This window comes from Panicum hallii, chromosome 2, assembly GCF_002211085.1.
Source record: "Panicum hallii strain FIL2 chromosome 2, PHallii_v3.1, whole genome shotgun sequence".
Classification (NCBI taxonomy): Eukaryota; Viridiplantae; Streptophyta; class Magnoliopsida; order Poales; family Poaceae; genus Panicum; species Panicum hallii.
In genome coordinates, this window is record NC_038043.1 from 11,752,305 (window position 1) to 11,775,162 (window position 22,858).

The following is a 22,858-nucleotide window of genomic DNA, read 5'->3' on the forward strand; positions in this document are numbered from 1 at the left end:
GAGATCATCTGGGCAGACATGGCAGCAGGTATACTAGAACAAACAATGAATACATTGTGGTTGACAGAAAAATACACATATAATTATAATTAGGTCATCGTTCATCAAGAGGAAGCGAAAGTTTCCCCGACGAGTTGGGCTTGCATCGAAGCCCATATTTATCACGCCCATAAATCGTCGGATACGGCCTGGACCGCGTCGTCGCTGCAAATGCGAGTCGGCGCGCCATGATCTCTCAACTCTCAGCTGGTCTCCTCCTGCAGTCCTGCTGGCTGGCAACTCCAACTGCATCCGCCGTGTAGCCGGGGACCCGGGGTCTCATCAGCTCCATGGATTGACGGAGGCGAGGTCTGGTCAGTGATCGCCGCCGACCCTTCGTTCACGCCACCGTGAGCCTGGGAAGCTGATGATGCACATGCCAGACACGCACAAGCATGTTGCCCGAGCTGACCTGCAAGCTCTGCGTTGGCATCTCGTTGGTTGGTCTAACATGACAGATGACTTGATGAAACTGTCTTACTGACTGACTGACGACAGACGGATTACGACTTCCTCCCATGCTCATCTACTCCTCATGACTCTCGAGGAGTCAAGAGCAATAGCGTGTGTTGTTTAGTACAGAGCGTGTGTTGTTTAGTACAGATCCTGTGGCTGATCTTGGTGCCACCTCCGTTTTTCCTTTCCCATGGACAAGCGATTGGACTGCGATTCACGGCTTGGCCTCTTTGTGATCCTTGAGGCAGACGATTCCTTGCATGTAGCATGGGATCTCTGCCTCTATTGGCCTGCACGCATCATCAGGATGTTCTTAGAGAGGAAAAGGCTTGAGGCAGACGAGTGAAGAACACTGTCTGTCTGAATGAGATATTCTCGTGTTTCAGCCTATATATATGTCAGGTACGTAAGGGATGAGCTATGCTTATAACGCTGTAGTGGCTCGTGCAATAACATGTTTCAGGAAGTGAGATCAAGACTGCAACTCACCAGCAAATCATATAGTTTGCGCTATGTATCTAGATATACATATATATCTAGATAAATGGCAAAAACTATACACCTAGAAATACCGAAACGATATGTAATTTGAAACGGAAAGAGTACATCAGATGATGCTACCTTAGTTGACAGAGTCCGCAGCGGTCTAAGGCCAGGGATGCCCACAACCGACCAAGCAAGGCGTCAAACCTAGTTCAACTCAGGACTAAATCGACGGGTGAGAATTGTTCACATCTTATAAGATAGCTTCTCCGACGCTCATTTCAGGTCTGTGACTAAACCCAACACACGATCCGTTCCATGCTCCCAAGGGAAGAGCGGAAAGGGACCACGCATGGTGCATTCAAAAGTTGCGGCGGCTAACTCGCTGTCAGCTCCATTATTCCAGCCACTTTATTAATCCATACTTGCCTGATTGTCTTTCTCTCCCCCAAAAAATATAAACAATAATCATACTTGGTATATAATATTAATGCGCTGTTATAGCAAGGAAATATACACAGATGCTCTTGGCCAGGGGAACAAATTGAATCAAAAAATTGTCTATATCTCTGGAAGTTTGGATCCTGAAAAAAAGAACCGAACCGGTTCCTCTGCAGAGGGACTCGCACTGACGGGCACGTCTGTCGGACGAGTTCCCTGCAGTACTGCAGAGTAGGCTTGTCCGAAAAAAGATACCAGCAGGCATCTTCCTCGCTCCCATTCATCTGGTAGATGCAGTTCTTGTTGAAGCAATGTTCTACTCCAAATATACGTTAATTTAAAGGGAACAAATATATACTAGGTGACCTACTTGCTCATGAATCACCAAGTCAATCCAAGCGTGTGGCGTGGTGTTCTAGTTGATGCCACTAGCTAGCTCACCCGGCCCATGCTCTAGCATGTATTAGCTTACCAAACATGTACCCTGGGGATTCTGCCTGTCAGAGTCCAGAACCCCTACGGATCACGCATCCTGAATTATTATCCACGTATGATAAAGAAGGGAAAGGAACGGAATGCAACGCAGTGGTTAGGATTTAGCTTCTGAAAGCTGTACTGGCTTGGCGTATAAGACAATAACGAGCAGACAAAAATACTGTCAAGGATTAGCAGAGAGGGCAGATGTTTGTCAACCAGTATCCAATCTACCCTTTTCTTTTCTCATTTATCTATTGGGAAACGTCCATCTTCTAGTCCTGTGTATCCTACCTCATGGTAGTCATGTCTCAGCTGATCACTAGCCTCTGTTACGTTACGAACAGCTTGTTCAGGTGTGTCAAAGCACTATGATCTCTTTCTTCAGTTGCCAAGCTTAACCTGACTATTAATGGTATCTTGATTTGTACAGTGAAGATTAATTTGCTTTCAAGTGCTTACTATTATCTTCTCCTGACTGACGGGGGTAATCCTCTGAGCCCAGTGCATTGTCGATCCCTTGCAGTAAAGTCCATGATGCCATTGCTATGCTAATTATAGATTACGTGCACTCAAACCCCCCAAAGACTCGCGCACCTTGGTGGCTGGCTTGTGTATAAATATCCACGCTCAGGAGCCTCTTTCGGTGTGGTGTGCCTCTCACACTTGAACCTTGTCTAGCACCAACTAGTCCTAGCTAGCTTTCTCCCTTCCTGCTTTCTCTCTCTGATCCCTCTCTCATACACAAAGCCAGAAATACACAACACAGACTGAAAAGATGGTTGGAACAATGGAGGAAGCAAGGATCCCCGGGTACTTCAAGAACAAGGGCATCCTCATCACTGGCTCAACGGGCTTCCTTGGAAAGAGTAAGCATGCTGCATGCCTCTCTTGTCTCGCTGAACGAACTAATGGAAACTTCGGCAGCTGTTGCATGCATTGTGCTCACCTTCACCTGATCTTCTTGTGCCTTGTCCTGCCTCGCTGCAGTACTGGTGGAGAAGATACTGAGGGTCCAGCCGGACGTCAAGAGGATCTACCTCCCGGTGCGAGCGCCGGACGCGGAATCGGCCAAGAAACGGGTGGAGACTGAGGTGAGTTCAATCACTTTTAGTAACAGCAGCATCTTCTGTTCTAGTACTAGTTGTTTTTTATTTTGGATTCTTTCACCTGATCTTCAAGTAAGTATTCGTTAAGAATCAGTGGCACGCATGGGCCTAATTAAGTAAGTTAATGTCGGAAAGAGCCTGAAACATTCTTCAGACAAAGTAGCAGACTTGCAAGTCCCTCCCTTTTTTGCTGTGCTCTACGGTTCGCTTATTTGTTTAACCCTCACACAAAGAAGGGAGGTATATCCTACAACATTCCCATTCACTGCGACAGTACTAAGGTACCATGGTACTTGGCGAAATGTAAAAGCTATTACTACAGACTGTCCCTAATCAAGACTCGGACCAGTTGCATGCCATAGGTGTAGGTTGATTACATTCTTTAAAAAGTGGTCTTCAGGATTTCAACTTGCGCCCTGATCTGTCCAGGGATCCTTGAACGGTTCATCCCGTTCTGATGACAACTATCGTTGTCTAAGTTCATCTCTCTATCTTTTTCCGGTGATTGAATTTTGATAGTCTGCTGCAACAACAATTACTAAAAATATAAAAAAGTAGTTATTGGTAATAGAAAGAGAGTATATTTTAGGTGTGAGGTACGAGTAATATGTCAGAGATGCTCGCTCCTCAACTCTGTAATCAAGCATGAAACAGGCAGGGTAGGGTGCCGGAAGAACGAAAAGATCTGCAGGCAAGGCAAGGGCCCCTGCAGCTTGCAGTAGCGAGTAGATCTGAATTCTGAAGCCTGCATGCTTCGGAGCCGAGAGGGCCTTTTGCAGGTGCAGGCCTGCAGCACGTTACACACCTCGTATTCGTGTTTAGGCTACCTGCTAGGAGTTATTGCGTAGCATGCGAATACGGCAGCTGCTGGTAGGTCTGGTCAGGAGCAAGGAGTAATTGCCATCGGCACTTGTACTGCCCGGCTCAGTATGCTGTGTGCAGCATCATGCCATGCCATGCCACTGGTCGCTGCTTGATGCATGCCGGGAAACGGTGTGCTGGGCTGGGTGAAGTCGTCCCCGGTTTTGCGTCGTCTCAGCATAATACAAGTCCCTAGAGGCCTGACTGAACATTGCAGTACCTACTGGCTACTGTTAATGGTCCTATATGAAAGGGATTCAGGCAGTGCCATTTGCCAAAGACACAATCTTGGTGTTAATTTTACTCCCTTTTTTTTAATGTTCAGGCAGCAACCTTGAACTTTCTATCCCCCATCATCTTTCTCTCCCCATCATCTTCCTCCTCCTTTTACTCCAAGGCTAACTATGTTCTACAGTAACCCGGAGCCATGAAAAAACAAGGCGGCCAAAAAAGAATGCCTACTGGAGGAACTGTTATTCTACTGTACAAAGAAGGACGACGATGGGGAGAGAAAGTTCATAGGGACCCTAGCGGCAAAAACTCCATGCTGGATCAGTAAGATGGCTCCAGCGTGGTCCATCAGATCTATCTCTGCACATAATCGTTGCACTGGCAATCTTCAGTTTTCACACACCTAGACCTACTAGCTCACCAAGAATCTCCTTTCTCCTACACACCAAGATGGCAAGATCGCCACAGAGAAGGGACCCATCTGCAGGACACGGCACCCACCCCTGCAGATCTCCCGGCACAGCCGCGCATTACTGGGCCTGAGCCGCACGCAATGCCGTGTGCAAGATCCATCTCTCCACCTAGGGGCCCATGGAAGTCCAAATGATCCACCCTATATGAGCTCGCCATCATCATCGAAGAATTTGGGTAGACAAGAATGAGACATGCGTTTAATCACCAGAGGCGTCATGCCATGGACCAGCGGAAACATGCCTTCTGCCGATGTGATGCGACCCACACATGTAATTAGGGGGACCTAACCATTTCATTGATAGGCTGAAACATTAGAAGTTCAACGAACTTTTATTAGAAAAAAAAATTTGCTGCTGCTGCTGAGGAAAAAAAATTGCTGAAATTGATTGGCATATGCGTTGGTTCATGGTTGATGCAGGTGATCGGGAAGGAGCTGTTTGGGCTCCTGCGGGAGACGCACGGCAAGGGGTTCCAGTCCTTCGTCGACGAGAAGGTCGTCCCGCTGGCCGGCGACATCATCCACGAGAACTTCGGCGTGGAGGGAGCCCAGCTGGCGCAGATGACCCAGGAGATCAACGCCATCGTCAACGGAGCCGCCACCACCAACTTCTACGAGAGGTCGGCCGGCTGGCCATCGGTTCTCTTCTTCTGAAAATTAGCACACTGAAAATGGCGTCTGAACTCTGCAATGTGTGCAGGTACGACGTGGCCCTGGACGTGAACGTGATGGGAGTGAAGCACATGTGCCAGCTGGCCAGGCAGTGCCCCAACCTCGAGGTCATCCTCCATGTCTCCACTGGTAAAGAAGTTCCTGATTCTTAGCAATTGTTAATATAAGCATTAAGCTGTAAGTACATTTCTGTGTTTAGTTACTGACTGAAACTGCAATGCATGGCAGCTTACGTTGTTGGGGAGAGGCAAGGCGTGATCCAGGAGCTGCCGTTCAAGCACGGCGAGACCCTGCGTGAGGACGACGCCGAGCTGCGGCTGGACGTCGACGCCGAGCTCCGGCTGGCCAGGGACTACCAGCGGCAGCTCGCCGGCGACGACGCGGAGCAGAAGAACGAGAGGAAGGCCATGAAGGAGCTCGGCCTCGCCAGGTAATTAACTAATCTTTGATTTCGAATTTAAACTGTGTGTGAATACAATCTGAATGGGGATCAATTGATGTGCAAATCAAATTGAAAAAAAAATGTGCTGCAGGGCCCGGGAGTTCGGGTGGCCCAACACGTACGTGTTCACCAAGGCGCTGGGGGAGATGACGCTGGCGCAGGAGCTCGCCGGCGGCGGCGTGCCCGTGGCGATCGTGCGGCCCAGCATCATCACCAGCATCCAGAAGGACCCGCTGCCGGGGTGGATCGAGGGGACCAGGACCATCGACGCCATCCTCATCGGCTACGCCAAGCAGAACCTCTCCTGCTTCCTCGCCGACCTCGACCTCACCATGGACGTCGTAAGCCTACTTCAAGCTCCTAACTGCTCATCACCCACCTTGCTACACTAGCTAGCAGTAGACAGCTACTGCTAGGAGCATGCCCTAGTAGTCTTGCTTGCTCTAGGTAGGACGGTGTAGGTCGACGACGCGTCAGTGCGTCACGCATCTCAACACTTGCGATCGATCGAGCACATTGAAGCCACTGCACCAACCAACCACACCCACCAGTTTGGTGATCTAAATGCTTCGCCGATTAAGTGCGCCGCCGGCTTTCATGACATGGGTTGCTGGCATGCAAATCGGAGTAGTACGTTAAGTACAAACAGTATACGAAAGCAACATTGGACAAGTTCTGATCGAATATGAATCTGAATTTCAGTTAATTTTCGTACGAAAAATACTCTATAAAGAATTTCCTGCAATGTGTGTGACGCAGATCCCCGGGGACATGGTGGTGAACGCGATGATGGCCGCGGTGGCGGCGCACGCCTCGCCGCCGGCGAGCCAGCGGCGGCCGGCGCCGGCGCATCCGGCGGTGTACCACGCGACGTCGTCCCTCCGGAACCCGGCGCCGTACGCGGTGCTGTACCGGACGGGGATCCGCTACTTCAGCGCGCACCCGCGGGTGGGCGCCGACGGGCGGCCCGTGCGCGCCCGGTCGGTGCACTTCTTCGCGACGGTGGCCGGCTTCACGGCGTACATGGTGGTACGGTACCGGCTGCCGCTGGAGCTGCTGGGGCTGCTGAACCTGCTGCTGTGCGGCCTCCTCTCGAGGCTCTGCGACGAGCTCCGCCGCAAGTACGCCTTCGTGATGCGCCTCGTCGACCTCTACGGGCCCTTCGCGCTCTTCCGGGGCGTCTTCGACGACGCTAACGTGGAGAAGCTCAGGCTGGCAATGGCGCCCGCCGACCGCGCCGCCTTCAACTTCGACCCAAAGACCGTCGACTGGGACGACTACTTCTACAGGATCCACATCCCCGGCGTCATGAAGTACGTGCTCAAGTGAATTGACGCCAAGCCAAGCAATGAAGGAGACGAGTTGGAATCGTGTGAGCTTGTACATCCCATTCATCGAGTCCCATGCCATTCAGCGAAGAAGAAATGATCGGTGATCTTGCATGGACGATGAGGGAGACATTGATGGAAATGCATCCAGTCAGCAGCTAGCTTGGACTTCTAATTATGATTTAGCTGGTTATTATTATATTTGATATATAATAGACAATGGTGTCCGGTACTACTAGTAGGCATCCTGCCCTCATCTCGGTTATTTGTTGGTTAATTATAATTAAGCGGGCTGGATTACTATTGCAGACCTTCATAAGCTATAACATTCTTGTATGTTTCTTGGCAATCAGGTCAGATCTACCACCGGCCTCGTCTTATGAAATACTTCTTTCATCCCAAATCAAATTATCAGTCGTTTTAATTTTTCTAACTATGCATCTAGATATGTATTATATCTAGATACATAACAAAATTAATGTATCTAGAAAAGCTAAAATAAAAATAATAATTTAGGATGGAGGGAATATGTGCAATACTACCATAGCTCGACAAACTAAGCATATACACCGTTAAATGTGTGTAAACACTTTTCCGGAATATGGAAGCCACACCACAAAAGTATCTTTCTAAATTCATAGTTGCCACAATTTATCCTGAACGTAGTATATTTATAAGTGTGGTATAGTATATATAGCAGTTGATGTTGTATTCATCTTCTTACATCATCAGTTAGCGCACTGATCAAGTGCCCGAATTTGCAAGAGGCCCAGCCCAGTGCAGACATTAAGATAAATTTAGCCCTTGGGCACATGCTTTGATGTTAGTAACCATAAGATCTGCTTTTAGATTATCCATGAAGATCAGGAGAGAAACACACAAAGTTCGGTAATTTCATGCAGTGCACGAAATCTCGGAGCACACTCGGTGATCAGAATCATGTGGAAGCTAGGATCATTGGTCAATTTTGTTAGGCTTGGGCCGCATGCATTTTTACAGACCTGATTGAAATAGGCCAGGCCTGGCCCGGCCCGGCCCAGTACAGCCCTCCCATGAGCACACCGCCATCGCCCTGTCCTCTGTCACTGTGTCACTTTTGCCGTCCTCCGATTATCAGCTAGCTTATGCCTCATCCGCTGGGATGAATTCATCCCACAAATTTGTTTTTGTGTTTTTCGTGTCGCCAGAACAAAAAATCTAGGGCCGGCAATTTACTGTCCCCTCACAGAAGAAGCAGAACAAACAAAAGAGGGATGGACCAGGTCAGTCAGGCTGTCTCTCTGCAATGTGAGCAACCAGTTGCTGTTGCAGTACAAAACAAAAAAAAAGAGAGATCTAGCAATTGCAGATTCTATGCATTGGTAATTTTCTTGACAGTTTCAGTTGCAATTTGCAAATGCTGAATTCAAACGTTGGTCTGGATAACAAACATGCCAACTTTTTTTCTCTGGATTATGAATAAACCAACTTGATTTGGCTGTGAAAAGGTAGCAGAACAGTACCGAATTTTGCAGATGCGGTTACAGTCATCACCGGATCGGATGTACCCTATGCAAAGTACTAATATCAAAGCATGGCACTTGATACACACATGGACACATGGTATGGTATTCGATAGGAGACCTAGAAGAAGGAAAAAGGCCAAAAGGTGAAATTAAATTCCTGACACGTCTTTGCCTTTACTTTACGCTTTTCGTTTGAGTTCAATTTTTCACTCGAATTCGTTTTCGTGTTTTTGTTTGTTTTTGTTTTTTTCCCCTTTCTCATCGTCACACGAACAGGACGAACACCGCCGCCGTGTTCTTCGCCACCGCCGCCGCCGCCGCCGGTTCTCGCCCGAACCATTACTCCTCCGAGCTTCTCTACTATACGGCCTGCCCGATTCGCCCCCTCGCGTCCCGATACCAGTCGTCCCCCGGCTAGGGTTTTCGCCGAGGATTTCTAGGGTTTTGAGCATGGCCTCGTCGATTTGGGGCTGCGACGGGCGGTGAGTGTAGTCTTGTCTGCCTGGGGGGTGGGAGGAGATGATTACCGAGAAACCAAGCTGGATTCGGCACGAGGGCCTGCAGATCTTCTCCATCGACATCCAGCCCGGCGGCCTCCGCTTCGCCACCGGCGGCGGCGACCAGAAGGTGTGCTTGTTTTTTTTCTTCAGTTAATTGGAGCTCACAACTGTAAATTTTCCCTTGCTCTTTTGTCAATTTGCAAAAAAAAAATATTCCGTTAACTTGCCTTGGTTAGCCTTTTTTTGCTTGCTAACTGTGTGTGGGTAACCTTTTTTTTGCTTCGGTGATGTTCCCAAGTTGAAACTATTATTTGGAGGTGAAGTATAGCTAATAGCTTATGATCATTTTTGTGTTCTTGGGTCCAGCTTGTTTGGTTAAGGGTATTATTGTGGGTGAATTGACTAGCTATTGGAAGGTATTTGAGATAACCTTAGAATTTGTGATGTAGTATCAGGATTTTCGGCTGGCACTTGTTGTACAGCCACAAATTTTAATCCCATAAGACCAATTTGAGTCGTTTATGTTGATTTTAGTCCAGCTTGTTAGGATGGGCGGAGTGTTCATCAAAGTCAAGGTTCGCTAGTGATGTGAGTCTTTACTGGGAATGATGGTAGCTTTGTTGTTGAGTGATAATTGGAAATTTTAATATTGCCTTTTGTGATCCTGTTGAGACATATTTGATGGTAACTTATTGTTTATACGATACTGAGGTATAACTACTCTTTCATATTTTGCTTCTCTTTCCTGGGTGACCTTCTCTTTACTAAATCCCTTTTATTTGCTTGTTGGATTAGGTTCGAATATGGAGCATGAAATCTGTGGACAAGGACAATGCCAACAATGATTCAAGCCAAAGGTTGCTAGCTACAATGCGTGACCATTTTGGATCAGTAAACTGTGTGAGATGGGCCAGGCATGGACGCTATCTGGCTTCAGGATCAGATGATCAGGTTATCCTAATTCATGAGAGAAAAGCTGGTTCCGGAACAGCTGAGTTTGGTAGTGGAGAACCTGCAGATCTAGAAAATTGGAAGGTGGTTATGACCTTAAGAGGGCATACTGCTGACGTGGTAATTATCTTCTGAAACTGCACCCGTGCTGTATATCTGCACTACTTTTTCCTTAAAAAACCATGTTTACAGTTTATGCTGTTACTCTTGAGCTCTTATTACCACCTTTAGTTATTGTTACTGTCTAAGTGTTGAACACCTCCTTTTCCTATGCCTAAAGTAGGTAGACCTTAATTGGTCCCCTGATGATTCAACATTGGCTAGCGGCAGCTTGGATAATACGGTTCACATATGGAACATGACCAACGGCATGTGCACTGCCGTCTTGCGAGGGCATTCCAGCTTGGTCAAAGGGGTTACTTGGGATCCTATTGGTTCTTTCCTTGCAAGCCAATCAGATGATAAGACTGTTGTAATATGGCGTACAAGTGACTGGAGTCTTGCTCACAAGACAGAAGGCCATTGGACAAAATCTGTATGTTATGTTTCCTAACTTTTATCGTTTACTGTAATCTTATGCCCTTGTTGCTGAAAGCCTTTCTCATTTTCCATCTTCCTGCAGCTTGGTTCAACATTTTTTAGGCGACTTTCATGGTCACCTTGTGGACACTTCATTACTACGACTCATGGCTTCCAGAAACCTAGGCATTCAGCCCCTGTGCTTGAGAGAGGCGAGTGGTCTGCAACTTTTGACTTTCTAGGGCATAATGCACCTATTGTGGTGGTTAAGTTTAATAACTCAATGTTCCGCAAGAATTGCTCAAATGGGCAAGACACAAATGCTGTGTCAGCTGGATGGGCCAATGGAGCATCAAAGACATCAACAAAAGAACAGCAACCGTATAACATTATTGCTATTGGAAGTCAAGACAGAACTATTACTGTTTGGACGACAGCAAGTGCCCGGCCATTGTTTGTTGCTAAGCATTTTTTCTCTCAAAGTGTGGTTGATTTATCTTGGTAAGACATTTCAAACATTCCTCTATAGTTAGTATTACCCATATACCCAAAGCTTACAGTGATGCTGTGCTTTTCACCTGACAGGAGCCCTGATGGTTATTCACTTTTTGCATGCTCCTTGGATGGATCGGTTGCCAACTTTCACTTTGAAGCGAAGGAGCTTGGATACAGGTTAAGTGATTCTGAACTAGATGAATTAAAGAGGAGTAGATATGGTGATGTCAGAGGACGGCAATCGAATCTGGCTGAAAGCCCAGCACAGTTACTGCTTGAAGAAGCATCAGCAAAGCAATCAGCTAGCAAAAAAGGGACTTCCGTTGTTCAGCAATTTCAAGCACCCCCAAAAGTTCCTGTGGATGTGCCTAACTCAGCTCCAGTTGTGCAAAGTCAGAAAGCTCCTGAAGCTTTACCCGAAGATGGGAAGAAAATATCAAGTCCTGCTGCTGGTGATACAAACAAAGTTACTCGGTTGTCTAGTCCAGTGAAGCAGAGAGAATACCGGCGTCCTGATGGCCGGAAAAGAATAATCCCAGAGGCTGTTGGATTTCCTTCCAATCAGGATGACATACCCAACCATTCTCAGAATCAGGTTGTGGATTTTTCATCCTTAGATCAGCGAATGAACGGAATAAGACCATCTTATGGCAGTAGCGGTAACTGTAATAACTGTGGAGTTAAGGACCGCTCTGGTGTCACAGCCAGGGCGAACATTACTGAGAGTCTTGTTATTCAAAAAGCTTCAACCGGTGCAGGAAATGATGGACGGCTCAGTGTAGAGCACACTGGATCGGTTTTTCCAGGCTCCTTGACCTGCTCTGTGCTTTCTGTCCATGTATCAAATAAGAAAGATGAGGAGTCTTTGCCAGTCTGCCTTGAAGCAAAGCCTGTAGAACGCGCTGCAGCTGATATGATTGGTGTCGGTGGTGCCTTTTCAACAAAAGAAACTGAGATAAGGTGTACCAGAGGAACGGAAACTCTTTGGTTGGATCGTATCTCTGGAAAGGTTACTGTCTTGGCAGGCAATGCAAATTTCTGGGCTGTTGGCTGTGAAGATGGTTGCCTGCAGGTGAACATTAATCCTTATCAGAATTTCTTATCCATTGATTCTGTTTTTCAATATGGATTTTCTTTTCGTAAAGCGCATATGCAACCAAAGATTCAATATTTGATTAACCATTACTCTAAGAATTTGTAGGTTGTACCATACAAATATAATACCGTTGGATTCATATTTCAAAGCACTTTCATATGATGTCAATTTCATGGTCTAAACATTATAATATGTAAGATATTAAAAATAAAAGTGTGGTGTTGTAGACTGCACCGGGTCAAACTGGGCCTTACATTTTGAAAAGGAGTACTATGTAACCCCTGTCAATTATTGCTGGAATAGGCTTTTATTTCCTCACAATTGGTTCTTCTGAATTAACTAGGTTTACACGAACTGTGGAAGACGAGCGATGCCTGCGATGATGATGGGATCTGCAGCCGTTTTTATAGATTGTGACGACTGCTGGAAATTGCTTCTTGTCACAAGAAGAGGTCTAATGTACATATGGGACCTCTATAACAGGACCTGCATTTTGCAGGACTCTTTGGCTTCATTGGTTGCATCTCCAGATGAGCCGTCAGGAAATCATGCTGGTACCTACTTGTACATCCAGTATTTAGTTGTCATGTTCAGCCTGAGATGGCTAGTCTGAACTTCACTGCATCTTAATGTTTGCTGAAACAGTTGGTGGCTTGGTGCTTAGTAATTGTCTTTGCCTTGTTGACAGGTGCAGTAAAGGTTATATCTGCTAAATTCTCTAGATGTGGTTCACCCTTAGTTGTCCTTGCCAGCCGCCATGCTTTTCTTTATGACATGAGCATGAGGTGCTGGCTAAGGATTGCCGATGATTGTTTTCCAGCATCAAATTTTGCTAGCTCATTTAGTTACCCTCAAGGTGGAGAGCTAGGCAAGTTGCAGATTGATATAGGCAAGTTCATGGCTAGAAAGCCTATTTGGAGCAGGTCAGCATGCACCTTTGATTGCTTTAGTATTATGATCACTTGAAACATATCAGAGTTTGCTCTAAACCTACTGATATGGGAATTTCTGTTTCAGGGTTACAGATGATGGTTTGCAGACACGTGCCCATTTGGAGACCCAGCTGGCAGCTTCTTTAGCTTTGAAGTCACCACAGGAGTACCGCCAATGCCTACTGTCCTACATACGGTTTTTGGCAAGGTTAGTCGTCTATACTTAATTTAGTTTCCATGTCTCTGGATTATCCTGAACTTGTAGCATTGCTTCTGTGAGCCTCAGCTCTATCCACTGAATTGATTGAAAAAATATGTGAATTTTTTTGTCTGATGAAAATTATTTGTTGACACTTTAGGTTTTAATGAAGTCTCTTTCATGTTTTTTCTTCATTATATGCAGAGAAGCCGATGAATCTCGTCTACGTGAGGTTTGTGAGAGCTTTCTAGGTCCTCCGATGGGCATGCTTGTCTCTGCATCATCTATGGATCCCAAAAACCCAGCATGGGATCCTGATGTTCTCGTAAGTCTGCATACTACACTCATCCTCTGCATTTATGTCCACAGAAGATGGACCATTTCTTTTCCATATAACCACGAGGGTTCATTAACTCTAAATCAGTCTGTATACTAATTGATGGCAATTGTGCAGGGAATGAAGAAGCACAAACTCCTTAGGGAAGACATACTTCCTTCGATGGCATCCAACCGGAAAGTCCAGCGATTGCTCAACGAGTTCATGGATCTCCTGTCAGAGTATGAAGCAGCCGAGGCCAAAGCTGACCTAATGGATGTCACACCAACACCGCCACCGGCAATAACAGAAGCCAAAGCTGACCGGATGGATGTCGCACCAACACCTCAACAGGCAATAACAGAAGCCAGTGACAAAGTGATCATCTCGTAGGTGGCCCTGGCATGCCCCAGTCCGGTTGCTGGAGACTTACTGACCCCCCTCGGTAAGTATGATAGGATAGTCTTGTTTTGAGAAGTGCTTAAATGAACCAATCAATTAGTTGTGCATGTAGCTGGTACATTGTTTAGCAAGGGAGGCGACCTCGGGCGAACACTGATTTTTGAACCCCGTTAGCTGTAACGCTGAGTGTAACAGTAGAAAAGGAAGCGCGAGGTCGCCTGGTGATTAATGTGTAACAGTAAAAATCTGTAGAAGGCAGGGTAAACTCATGTCCTTTCTGGTTAATCTTGATGGTTTTAGTGTGCAGAGCTGGCCGTGTGCATCTTGCTTTTACCGAGAATATTGTAGCAGCTTGTTTTTGCATGGTAAAAAGTGTAACTCGTGTCCTTTTTGCTTCCAGAGAAACTGACTCTGGAATTTTTAGAGGAACAGAAACTATAAAATTTCACTAATATGATTTTGTTAGCTTTGGGCGATTCTTTGCGCATTTTTTTTATCCCCGCGGAAGAAAAATAGTCGAAATTCAATGTAGGTCGTCAGGTGGAGAGGAACTCGCGGATCTTGGGCCTGAAAGCCTCTGCGACGGCGGCCCAGGCGGCCTGCGTGGGGTGCGCGTCGTCCCAGTAGAAGTGCTTGGTGGGGTCGTCGCACAGCGTGTACATCCTCTTGCCGTCGTCGTCCTGCTGGCCGCAGTAGCCGCCGGCGTCGAGGGTCTCGCAGCACGGCCGCCTCGGCTCCGCGAACCTCCCCGGCGCCGCCGCGGGCGCGTCGACGAGGGCGGCGAAGGGCGCGTTGAGGTCGAGGAGGAGGAAGGTGCGGTTGGTCGGGTCGAGCCCGGCGAGCACGGACCGGAGCGCGGCGTTGTGCTGCGCGGCGCCGGCGTTGGCGAGCGGGTCGCAGCCGCTGTAGTTGAGAGCCCTGGTGAAGAGCGGCGTGCACCCCAGGGGGTGCAGGCTGGTGACCACCACCCTGCGCATCCCGGCCTCGTCGCGTAGCCGCCGCAGCTGCTCCCGGAGCTGCCGCACCACCGTCGGGATGTACGCGATCGCCGCCTGCCGCCGCCATTGTTGCAAGCGTCGTGTTAGTTAGGGCCTCAGCCTCTTCAGCCTTGACTTGAGGTGTATGGTTAATGGTGACTCACGCTCGTGCCGTTGTCCTTGTCGGCGGCGTAGGAGTAGTCGTTGCCGGAGACGACGACGAGCGCGACGCCGGCGTCGCAGCCGCGGGCGCCTCCTCCGGCAGCAGGGCGCTGCGCCTGGAACAGGTCGATCTGGGCGCTGATGTTGCGCTGGAAGTTGCCGGTGTCGAGCACGCCGGCGCCGCCGACGGCGAAGTTCATGCCGCGCGCGAGGAGCCCGGGGCCGGCGCCCCTGCGCAGCTTGTACGCCACCGGCGTCGGCATCCCCATGGCCGAAGCTGCACGCCGCATCGTTCCAAACAGCATACCGACACATAGTTAATTGCTATTAGAGCAGGAAACAAAAGCTTGGCCAGCAGTACTAGTACTAAATAAACTGTAGCTGTACTGCTGGAAAAGGAAAGGTTAAGGTTAGGTTGGAGCATCCCAGCATGGGGATCGAATATCTACTTGTTACTGCCGAGTGCTGCCGATTAAGATTGTTACTGCCGAGTGCTGCCGATTAAGAGTTTCAGATGCACGCCTGCATGCGCCGCCGGGGGGCTTAACTAGCGAGGTAAGAGCATCTCCAAGACTATTTTTAAAATCTACTCTCTAAATTATCATTTAGAGAGTTATTTAAGTAAAATTATTTTCTATACCTTTATAATCTTCTAATAGCTTTTATATATCTTGTGCGCAGTCTAAAGAGCAATTCTCGCTCTCCATCTTTGGCCAGCGAGAAATTCGGAATAGAGCAGATCTATATTTAGATATCCAATTGAAGAGTCTTTAGACCGTTAATTTTTAATAAATTTCTATATATTTCTAAAGATACAAAGAGTCTCGATCTGCCATCTAGCAGACTCATATAGCCTTTTTCAAACTCTTGTTTTTGTTTACTGGAAATAAAGGTGGCCACACGCATGGTAAATACGGCCATTCTAGCAGTGAGATGCGGCATATGGTCGTGCAGTTGCAGGTCAGGAATGGTATGTCCCTATATTTTTCTTTTCTTTTTTTGTTTTCTCTTCTTTTCCCTAGGACTTGATGAGTTGATGGTGATGCGCCGCCACGTGGCTAGTAAGCTAGATACGCGAATATTTGCCGATCGAGAAAGATGTTTCGGACGCATCTTGACATGAAATCCCAACATGTAGACACCAGCGGCCGTCCACGGGTTAAGCTTGGCTGCATGTGTTGCTGTGGCATTGTACTACTTTTGATGGAGCATCGCGTCATGCGCCGCCTAGCTAGTTCACCGGGAGCAACTACCTGCCCTAGTTCAGTAGCACGTGACAGGCATGGCGCCGGCAGGCAGCTGCACTGCATGCCTCCGTCGCCCGTCGGCTGGGACAGCTAAGCTCAGAGAGAGTCGAACTGGTCAAGATGAATCGACATGGCACATGCACACGCATGCTGCCTGCATGGGCCATTGGAGATGGAGCGGTGGTGCGTGGATTCGGCGGGCTGCGGCTAGCAAATGAATTGAGGTTGAAGCCATCCCTAGTGAGGCAGGCAGGCAGGGCTGCTGCCGCTGCAGCGTCTGCAGCGCAACAAGCAAGGGTCGTCGGATCGTATTGAATGGAAGCCTGGAACCCCAACCAACAAGGGGGAGCGCGCCATCAATGCGAGGGCACTCACTACTGTGATCGATCCGCAATGCACTGCACGCCCCCGAGCTCGAGCTGGCCTGGCAGTTGCCGGGTAAGGTAGGGGCCGGGGGGCCATTGGGCCAGCCAGCGGCATGTGCTTCGTTTGCCTACTAGATAGGAGGCTGCGATTGATTATGAACAGAAGAGCAGCAGGCAGGTACCTATGAAGTCGGTGAGGACGCGGCCGTCGGAGAAGCGGCCGGTGGGGCGGCCGGGGAAGGTGTCGCCGTAGGGGTCGTACCACGCGTGCGTCAGCTCCCGCCCGAGGTCGCCCAGGTTGCCGGTGTCCGCGTACGAGTCACCGAACACCCACAGCCGCGGGGCCGTGCTGTTGCTGCAGCTGCCGCCGGTGCCGCCGCTAGGAGCGCCGTCGTCCCTGTGCCCGCGCGCAGCCTCCGCCGCGGGCCGGAGCAAGGCGGACGGCACGACCACCAGGCCTTCATCCACACGAGCGAGGAGCGAGGAAGGAATGATCAATGATGAAACCATCGCATCGAAAGGGGGAAACTGATTGACAGAGAGACGCTAGCTGCAAGGTAGTCGGAGATGTGTCATATCTTAGCCTTACAGAGGAGGAGGAGCGCCGGCATGGCGGCAGGCAGAGCCGGAGGGAGGCCACGAGCACCCATCTCGCGCCGCTGCGCTGGTGGGGAAGGGCTACCGGAAGCTGGAAGGGATGGCCTGCTGCTCGGATGGGCGCGGCGAGGACCTCCCATATATAGGCAGGCGTACGCCGCCGTCGGCGTGGCTGCGCCTCATCCCCGTCATCTCCTCTATGGCGCTCGTAGCATCTGGCTAGTGGGCACTCTCTCCTCTCGGTCTCTCGGCGGCAGGCCGGGCGGGCAGGTGCAGTCACGGTCGCACACCTCACCGGCTCACCCGCACGCAGCCACACCGCCCGGTCGTAGTCGTAGCTCCTTTTGCCGGCTCGCAGCGCACACCTCGTCTGTTCTTTCGGACAAATAATTGGTCGATCGATTTCGCGCGTCCAGCTCATGGTTGCTTCCTTGCTGCCTTGCCTCCTCGCTCCCCTTCTCGCGCAATTAACGCCCCGTCGCCCCCGGTTCGATTCAGACTCGAGTCGACGGGTAACCGCCACCAACCAACTCCAGGCGGCTGCGGCCGCATTTAACGCCGCGCCACTCCGCGCCGTCCGAGACGCAGCATGCCGCTACTGCGTCTCCGCATCGCTGGCTGAAAATGCAGCAGTGCTCTGCTGAGCCTGATCGGGATGGACTGCTTATGAACAGAGATGCATGCTAGAGCACCGCACCATCCATGTCGGGAGAGGGATCATGGAGCAGACCTGCTCAACGGCTCGTGTTAATGTGATCGTGACGCTCCCTCCGATCCCCTGTGTACAACGAAGGTTGCATGCGTTCCAGCTGAAAACAAAAAAGCAGCGGTCGCAGCTTCAGCATGCAGCCGGCGTGGTCTTCCACGGAACCCGTGGTACAGTAAACAAACGCTAATAATAGATTAATTAGGTTTAATAAATTTATTTTGTGAATTAATCTCCATTTATTTATAATTAGATTATGTTTAAATTTTTCAATTGATATTCAAACATCCGATGTAACGGTGCTGAAGTTTAATCACCCGAATCAAAAAGCCCCTTGGTGTGATGCAGTGATCTATTCTCTGCAGTCAGCAGTTTGTAACAGGTTCCTGACACGGGAGGCAATGGCCCAGTCCAGATTCAGCACTTGCGTAGAAAACATCAGTTCACTTGTTTGCGAACAAAATAGGCACACGTGGAACTCTCCAGGTTTATTTACAGTCATTTTTGTAGCGCTGGTGCCTGAACTGCATTTGTTCCCAAGACTGTAACTCTAAATAAGACCCATGCATGTGACTAGTGCTTCATAAGAGTACAATAGGACAATTAAGCCGCGTGGTGGTTGCTCTGAATGTCTGATTGACTACTGCCTAATCTCTGTGTCTGTGTGGCTGCAAATGCAGCAGGCAGGCAGGCGTGCCAACTTGACTGACAAATATACTCTCCCTCTGCTAAAGCCAAGGAAGACAAGCTTCGAAGCTCTGTTAATGCCGGCGCTGGCTAATTGCTTGCTACTAGTGTATAATGACAATAAACAGGGGTGGCATAATCTTGGCGTCCAGGAATGCATGCCAAGCATATACTCTGATCATATGTTCAGAACCTCTCAGGCTTCTTGTGCCATTGCTCATGCAACCTGGTTGCGTTTTACTCGCGTCTGTCAGACTGTGTGTCACTCGCTTGGTGCAATACAGTGATCCCCGTGGTCTGCAATTTGTAAATCGTAACAGCTTCCTGACATGGGAGGCAATATGGCCCAGCCCAGATTCAGCACTCTTGCCGTAAGGAACATCAGTTTACTAGTTTTGCAAACAGTCACATGTGGAACGTTCAAATTTTAATCTACAGTATTTTTTCTTTTTCTAAAAGGTGTTGCGCAAAAATCGGACGGTGAATCTTGTGGAGCACAACATGCTAAGGTCTAGGAGTTTTGCTTATCTCCAGTGCAGGTTCTGCGAATTAGGTTCGGGGCGTGCCAGTCAATTTGACCTGCAATTGACAAAGAAAAAAGAAATTTAATCAGTAAAACAATGAGGAATATATCGGCTGGGATTCCGAATAGTTCCAACAGATGCATCGGCTGGGATGCTTGAAGCACAAAACCAAGCATCGGCTATGAAGCCGATTTCGATGAGGTAGTATTAAGAATAAAAACCTCATAACTAAAATATATGTTTAATTAAGCTAAATTGTTACGTTAGTTGGATCGGACCTAACCGAGACAATGCTAACAATAAGACAACAAATTTAGCATCAAATTTAGCATAATTAACCGACGCATCTAGTTATATCAGAATTCACGCTTATGGTTGAATACAAAATCGGCCAGGGGAGCCGATTGATACTACCGGATCATCACCATCATGCCATCATTGGCCAGCGGACAGATCTAGCTGATAAGACCTGATCCAGCATCGTTACTTAAGGATCGGACCAAACCGAGACATCCTGAGGTAACAATGATAAGACAAGCGAATTGACCGATTGGATCACATGCAATGAAGGTCAAGATTGCAGATAGCTTGTGACGGGTCTAGGGACCCGGGGTCCCCAGCAGGCTCACCTCTCATTAACCAGTCCAAGGGTGCGTCTGGAACAAGCACCCGTCCGTATAGGGCAGCAACTTCATTTGGGCCGTCTCGGCCCACAACCTCAATTGACAACTCGGTCGGGATGAGCAAGGCCCATATCCTCGACTCTGGGAACGGTCAGAGGCTGGGTTCGTACCAAGGCGCCGACCGTGGACTCCGACTAAGCTCCGCCTTACACGTGCCGGCCTGCTGGTCGGGAGGCCAGGCCCGGCTTACAAGCAGGCCCCAGGAGTAGGTTCGAAGGATAAGGATGGGCCTCGGGGTCAACCTGTCATACACGGCCAACCACTCCCTCCATGGGGGTTACAGTCCTCTCTGCTGCGGTAGCAGGGCGCCACTATTCTACCTGCCCGTCCTCGCGAAAGGACAGGGCGAAACGTCATCATAATACGGCCGGAACGCCCCCCGTCATGATGGAGTGTTCGGGCAAGGTGCCAAGGATGGGGCGAGATAGCCGTACCGTACCTATCGATGCCCCTGCGACCGCTGACCAACAGAGCATGACGCGCATGGACAATACAAGACGCTTGCCCCACGAAGCAGGACTTGGATGATGATCACCGAAAGACTACGACTGACGGGATGGGAAGACCCGACTGACGAAGCTGACGACCCCGACTGGCGGGGTCGGGAGTCCTTTCTTTCTATCCTCACACTCTTAGCTCCCCTGTGATGGAGCGTCCCTTGGACTATAAAAGGGAGGATCTTCCACCTAGGGAGAAGAAGAGAGACAACTCATCAAATCCGATCTCTCGATAGACCTAAACTATAGACTCTCGAATCTCATAGCTTCTGCTCGAAAGCTTGTAACTCCCCAACTCTCACGAGCACCTGGGCTCAAGTAATACATCCGACTGACCCCTGACTGGACGTAGGGCACGATTGCCTGAACCAGTATAGATCTTGAGTCATTGTGTGCTACGCCGTATCCGATCACGACATGTGATACACACTTCGAGTAGGTTTAGCTGCCAGCTATTTTCGAAACCGACAGTTTGGCGCTGTCCGTGGGGAGGACATCCTGCGTCCACCGTCCCGGTGATCGGACGGCCTCCATCTTCGGCACCTCCGACCTTGAGAGCCTAGGTGGTACGATCCACTTTGGCTCGCTGAGTTTCCCGCGGCCCCGCGCATTGGAATGTGGGAACCTCCCGTCTTCGCTCCCTTCCAGGACTTCCGCTTCGGAAGCCTGGACTCCATTACCGATCGTCTCGGCATGCTTCATCTCCACGAGGAGCCCACTCCTTTGACATTGCTCGAGGGAGACACCCCCTCGAACGGGCTGCTGGCCGACCTCAACACCGAGGCGCTGGCGCGGCGCATCAAGCTCATGCTCGGTGCCGACCCCTCAGCGAGTGACCTGGACCTGGTCCTGTTCTCGCAGCACAACTTCTTCTGCCAATTTTACGGGGGGACCCCGCTGTCCCCGCCGCGCTCACCGCGCAGCCAGTTCTTGTTCGACCTCACGAACACTGCAGGCGTACACGCCAGGGAACTCCCGAGAACCATGCCGCTACCTTTGCTCGCAATCAAGCTCGTGGGCATGAGGGGTACGGCTCCGCCTCGTTCCACGATCTCCTCTCCGACGATGACCTTCTTACTGAGGGCTCAAGCGTCAGGGATGTGTCATCCCTCGGCTGTCCCGTGTTACGGGAATGCATCATGGCGGATGTGCAGGGGCCACAGCCAATCGCGGTGGAAACCAAGGACACGCACATCCCGCCAGAACCCCACGTGCAAGCCTTGTGATATGAACGGGGGTGCCCGATCTTCTGTCAGGTGAAGGATAACTTGTTTTGGTCGGAATGCGACACACCGATCCGGCTTCAAGTCAGCAACTCGAACCCCGCAATCTTAGCAGCACAACTCCTCTGGTTATCAACCGTAGTCACAATACGGTTGACCTCACCGAGAAGGCTAATCCCTGCCTGCGAAACGAAGAACACAGGCAAGAACTCGAAAAAAACGCAGCACTCCAATTGAAGTGACAACTGCAGATGAATGATTAAGCTCGAAAGTTGGGGTTCTACAAACCGAAAGACGGCGACTGTTCAAACACAGATTGATCTAAAGCAAAACCCGAACCCTAATGAGGACGGCGGCTACTGAGATATAGGGAATAGGGGCGTGGCTTTCCCCTGGACGCGCCCCTAATGGGCTCAACGAAGATACACGGCCCAAAGGCCAAATTACGCTGTCGCAGCACCGGGACAGATTCTGGATGCCAACTTTCTCGGACAATTCCCGACGACTCAGAATGGGTTTGGGCCTGAAACCAACGCCGATAGAAGGTCCATGAAATTAGCTTTCTGTCCATACATGGATTGTCGAATTCGGACTTCGGATGTGGCCTGGGCGTCCAATTTACATCAAACTGCTCCTGGACTCCGAGGTGGACTCGAAGTTAAATTGGATTGGGCCTCCATGTGGCTTGGTGGCCCTTGCTGTTCCTCCACACCTCCATGCTCCTCTCCATGTGTTCCTTGGACCTCTCCTTTGTTCCTAATCATATTGTAAAAATTAGGCAGCAAACCATTCTCACAATTATTAATAGAAACATTTAGGAGCGAGCTCAGCTCTAAATTTAATTGTCGCGTGCAAGCTCTTGTGATTGGACCTTGAATGGTTTGAATATCCAGCGGAGGAACCTCTTGTATATCCATAGGAGTGATGTCCTCATCATCCTCCCCCTCTTGAATCGGAGTCGTCCTCGACTCAAGCACATCCTCTTCTCCCAAGTAAGGTTTCAAATCTGAAATGTTAAAGGTGGGACTAACCCCGAACTCGGGAGGCAACTCAAGTTTGTATGCATTATCATTAATTTTATCAAGTATTTTGAATGGACCATCAGCTCTTGGCATTAACTTAGACTTCCTCAAATCTGGAAAATATTCTTTTCTCAAGTGCAACCATGCTAGATCACCCGCTTCAAGCTTTAATTCTTTCTTACCTTTGCTACCAGCAACTCTATATTTTTCAGTCATCTTTTCAATATTTTGCTTAGTTGTTTCAT

At 49.3% G+C, this 22,858-nt stretch overlaps 3 protein-coding genes across 4 annotated transcripts; 2 read left to right on the forward strand and 1 right to left on the reverse strand.

The window, feature by feature from the left end:
* The first annotated feature begins 2,523 nt into the window (after nucleotides 1–2,523).
* On the forward strand, nucleotides 2,524–7,411 carry LOC112879548 (fatty acyl-CoA reductase 1-like). Its single transcript, XM_025943822.1, has 7 exons — nucleotides 2,524–2,762; nucleotides 2,884–2,987; nucleotides 4,987–5,186; nucleotides 5,267–5,367; nucleotides 5,467–5,668; nucleotides 5,772–6,021; nucleotides 6,440–7,411. The coding sequence occupies exons 1-7, from the start codon at nucleotides 2,672–2,674 to the stop codon at nucleotides 7,007–7,009; spliced, it is 1,518 nt and encodes a 505-aa protein (XP_025799607.1). The 5' UTR covers nucleotides 2,524–2,671; the 3' UTR covers nucleotides 7,010–7,411.
* A 1,112-nt stretch (nucleotides 7,412–8,523) lies between these two features.
* On the forward strand, nucleotides 8,524–14,229 carry LOC112880395 (protein HIRA-like). Of its 2 annotated transcripts, XM_025944988.1 has the most exons (11): nucleotides 8,524–8,656; nucleotides 8,790–9,140; nucleotides 9,809–10,084; nucleotides 10,248–10,499; nucleotides 10,587–10,984; nucleotides 11,069–12,050; nucleotides 12,418–12,628; nucleotides 12,763–12,997; nucleotides 13,092–13,214; nucleotides 13,410–13,530; nucleotides 13,660–14,229. In XM_025944988.1, the coding sequence occupies exons 2-11, from the start codon at nucleotides 9,033–9,035 to the stop codon at nucleotides 13,912–13,914; spliced, it is 2,961 nt and encodes a 986-aa protein (XP_025800773.1). In that variant the 5' UTR covers nucleotides 8,524–8,656; nucleotides 8,790–9,032; the 3' UTR covers nucleotides 13,915–14,229. The 2 variants fall into 2 exon arrangements, with proteins under 2 accessions (XP_025800773.1, XP_025800774.1); XM_025944989.1 differs by lacking the exon at nucleotides 8,524–8,656 and having other exon boundaries at nucleotides 8,732–9,140.
* Nucleotides 14,230–14,275: 46 nt separating this feature from the next.
* On the reverse strand, nucleotides 14,276–17,620 carry LOC112880396 (GDSL esterase/lipase At5g03610-like). Its single transcript, XM_025944990.1, has 4 exons — nucleotides 17,264–17,620; nucleotides 16,857–17,132; nucleotides 15,065–15,339; nucleotides 14,276–14,975 (listed from the first exon to the last, which is right to left on the reverse strand). Exons 1-4 carry the CDS (start codon nucleotides 17,409–17,411, stop codon nucleotides 14,460–14,462), a joined length of 1,215 nt encoding a protein of 404 aa, XP_025800775.1. The 5' UTR covers nucleotides 17,412–17,620; the 3' UTR covers nucleotides 14,276–14,459.
* Between the last annotated feature and the right edge of the window lie 5,238 nt (nucleotides 17,621–22,858).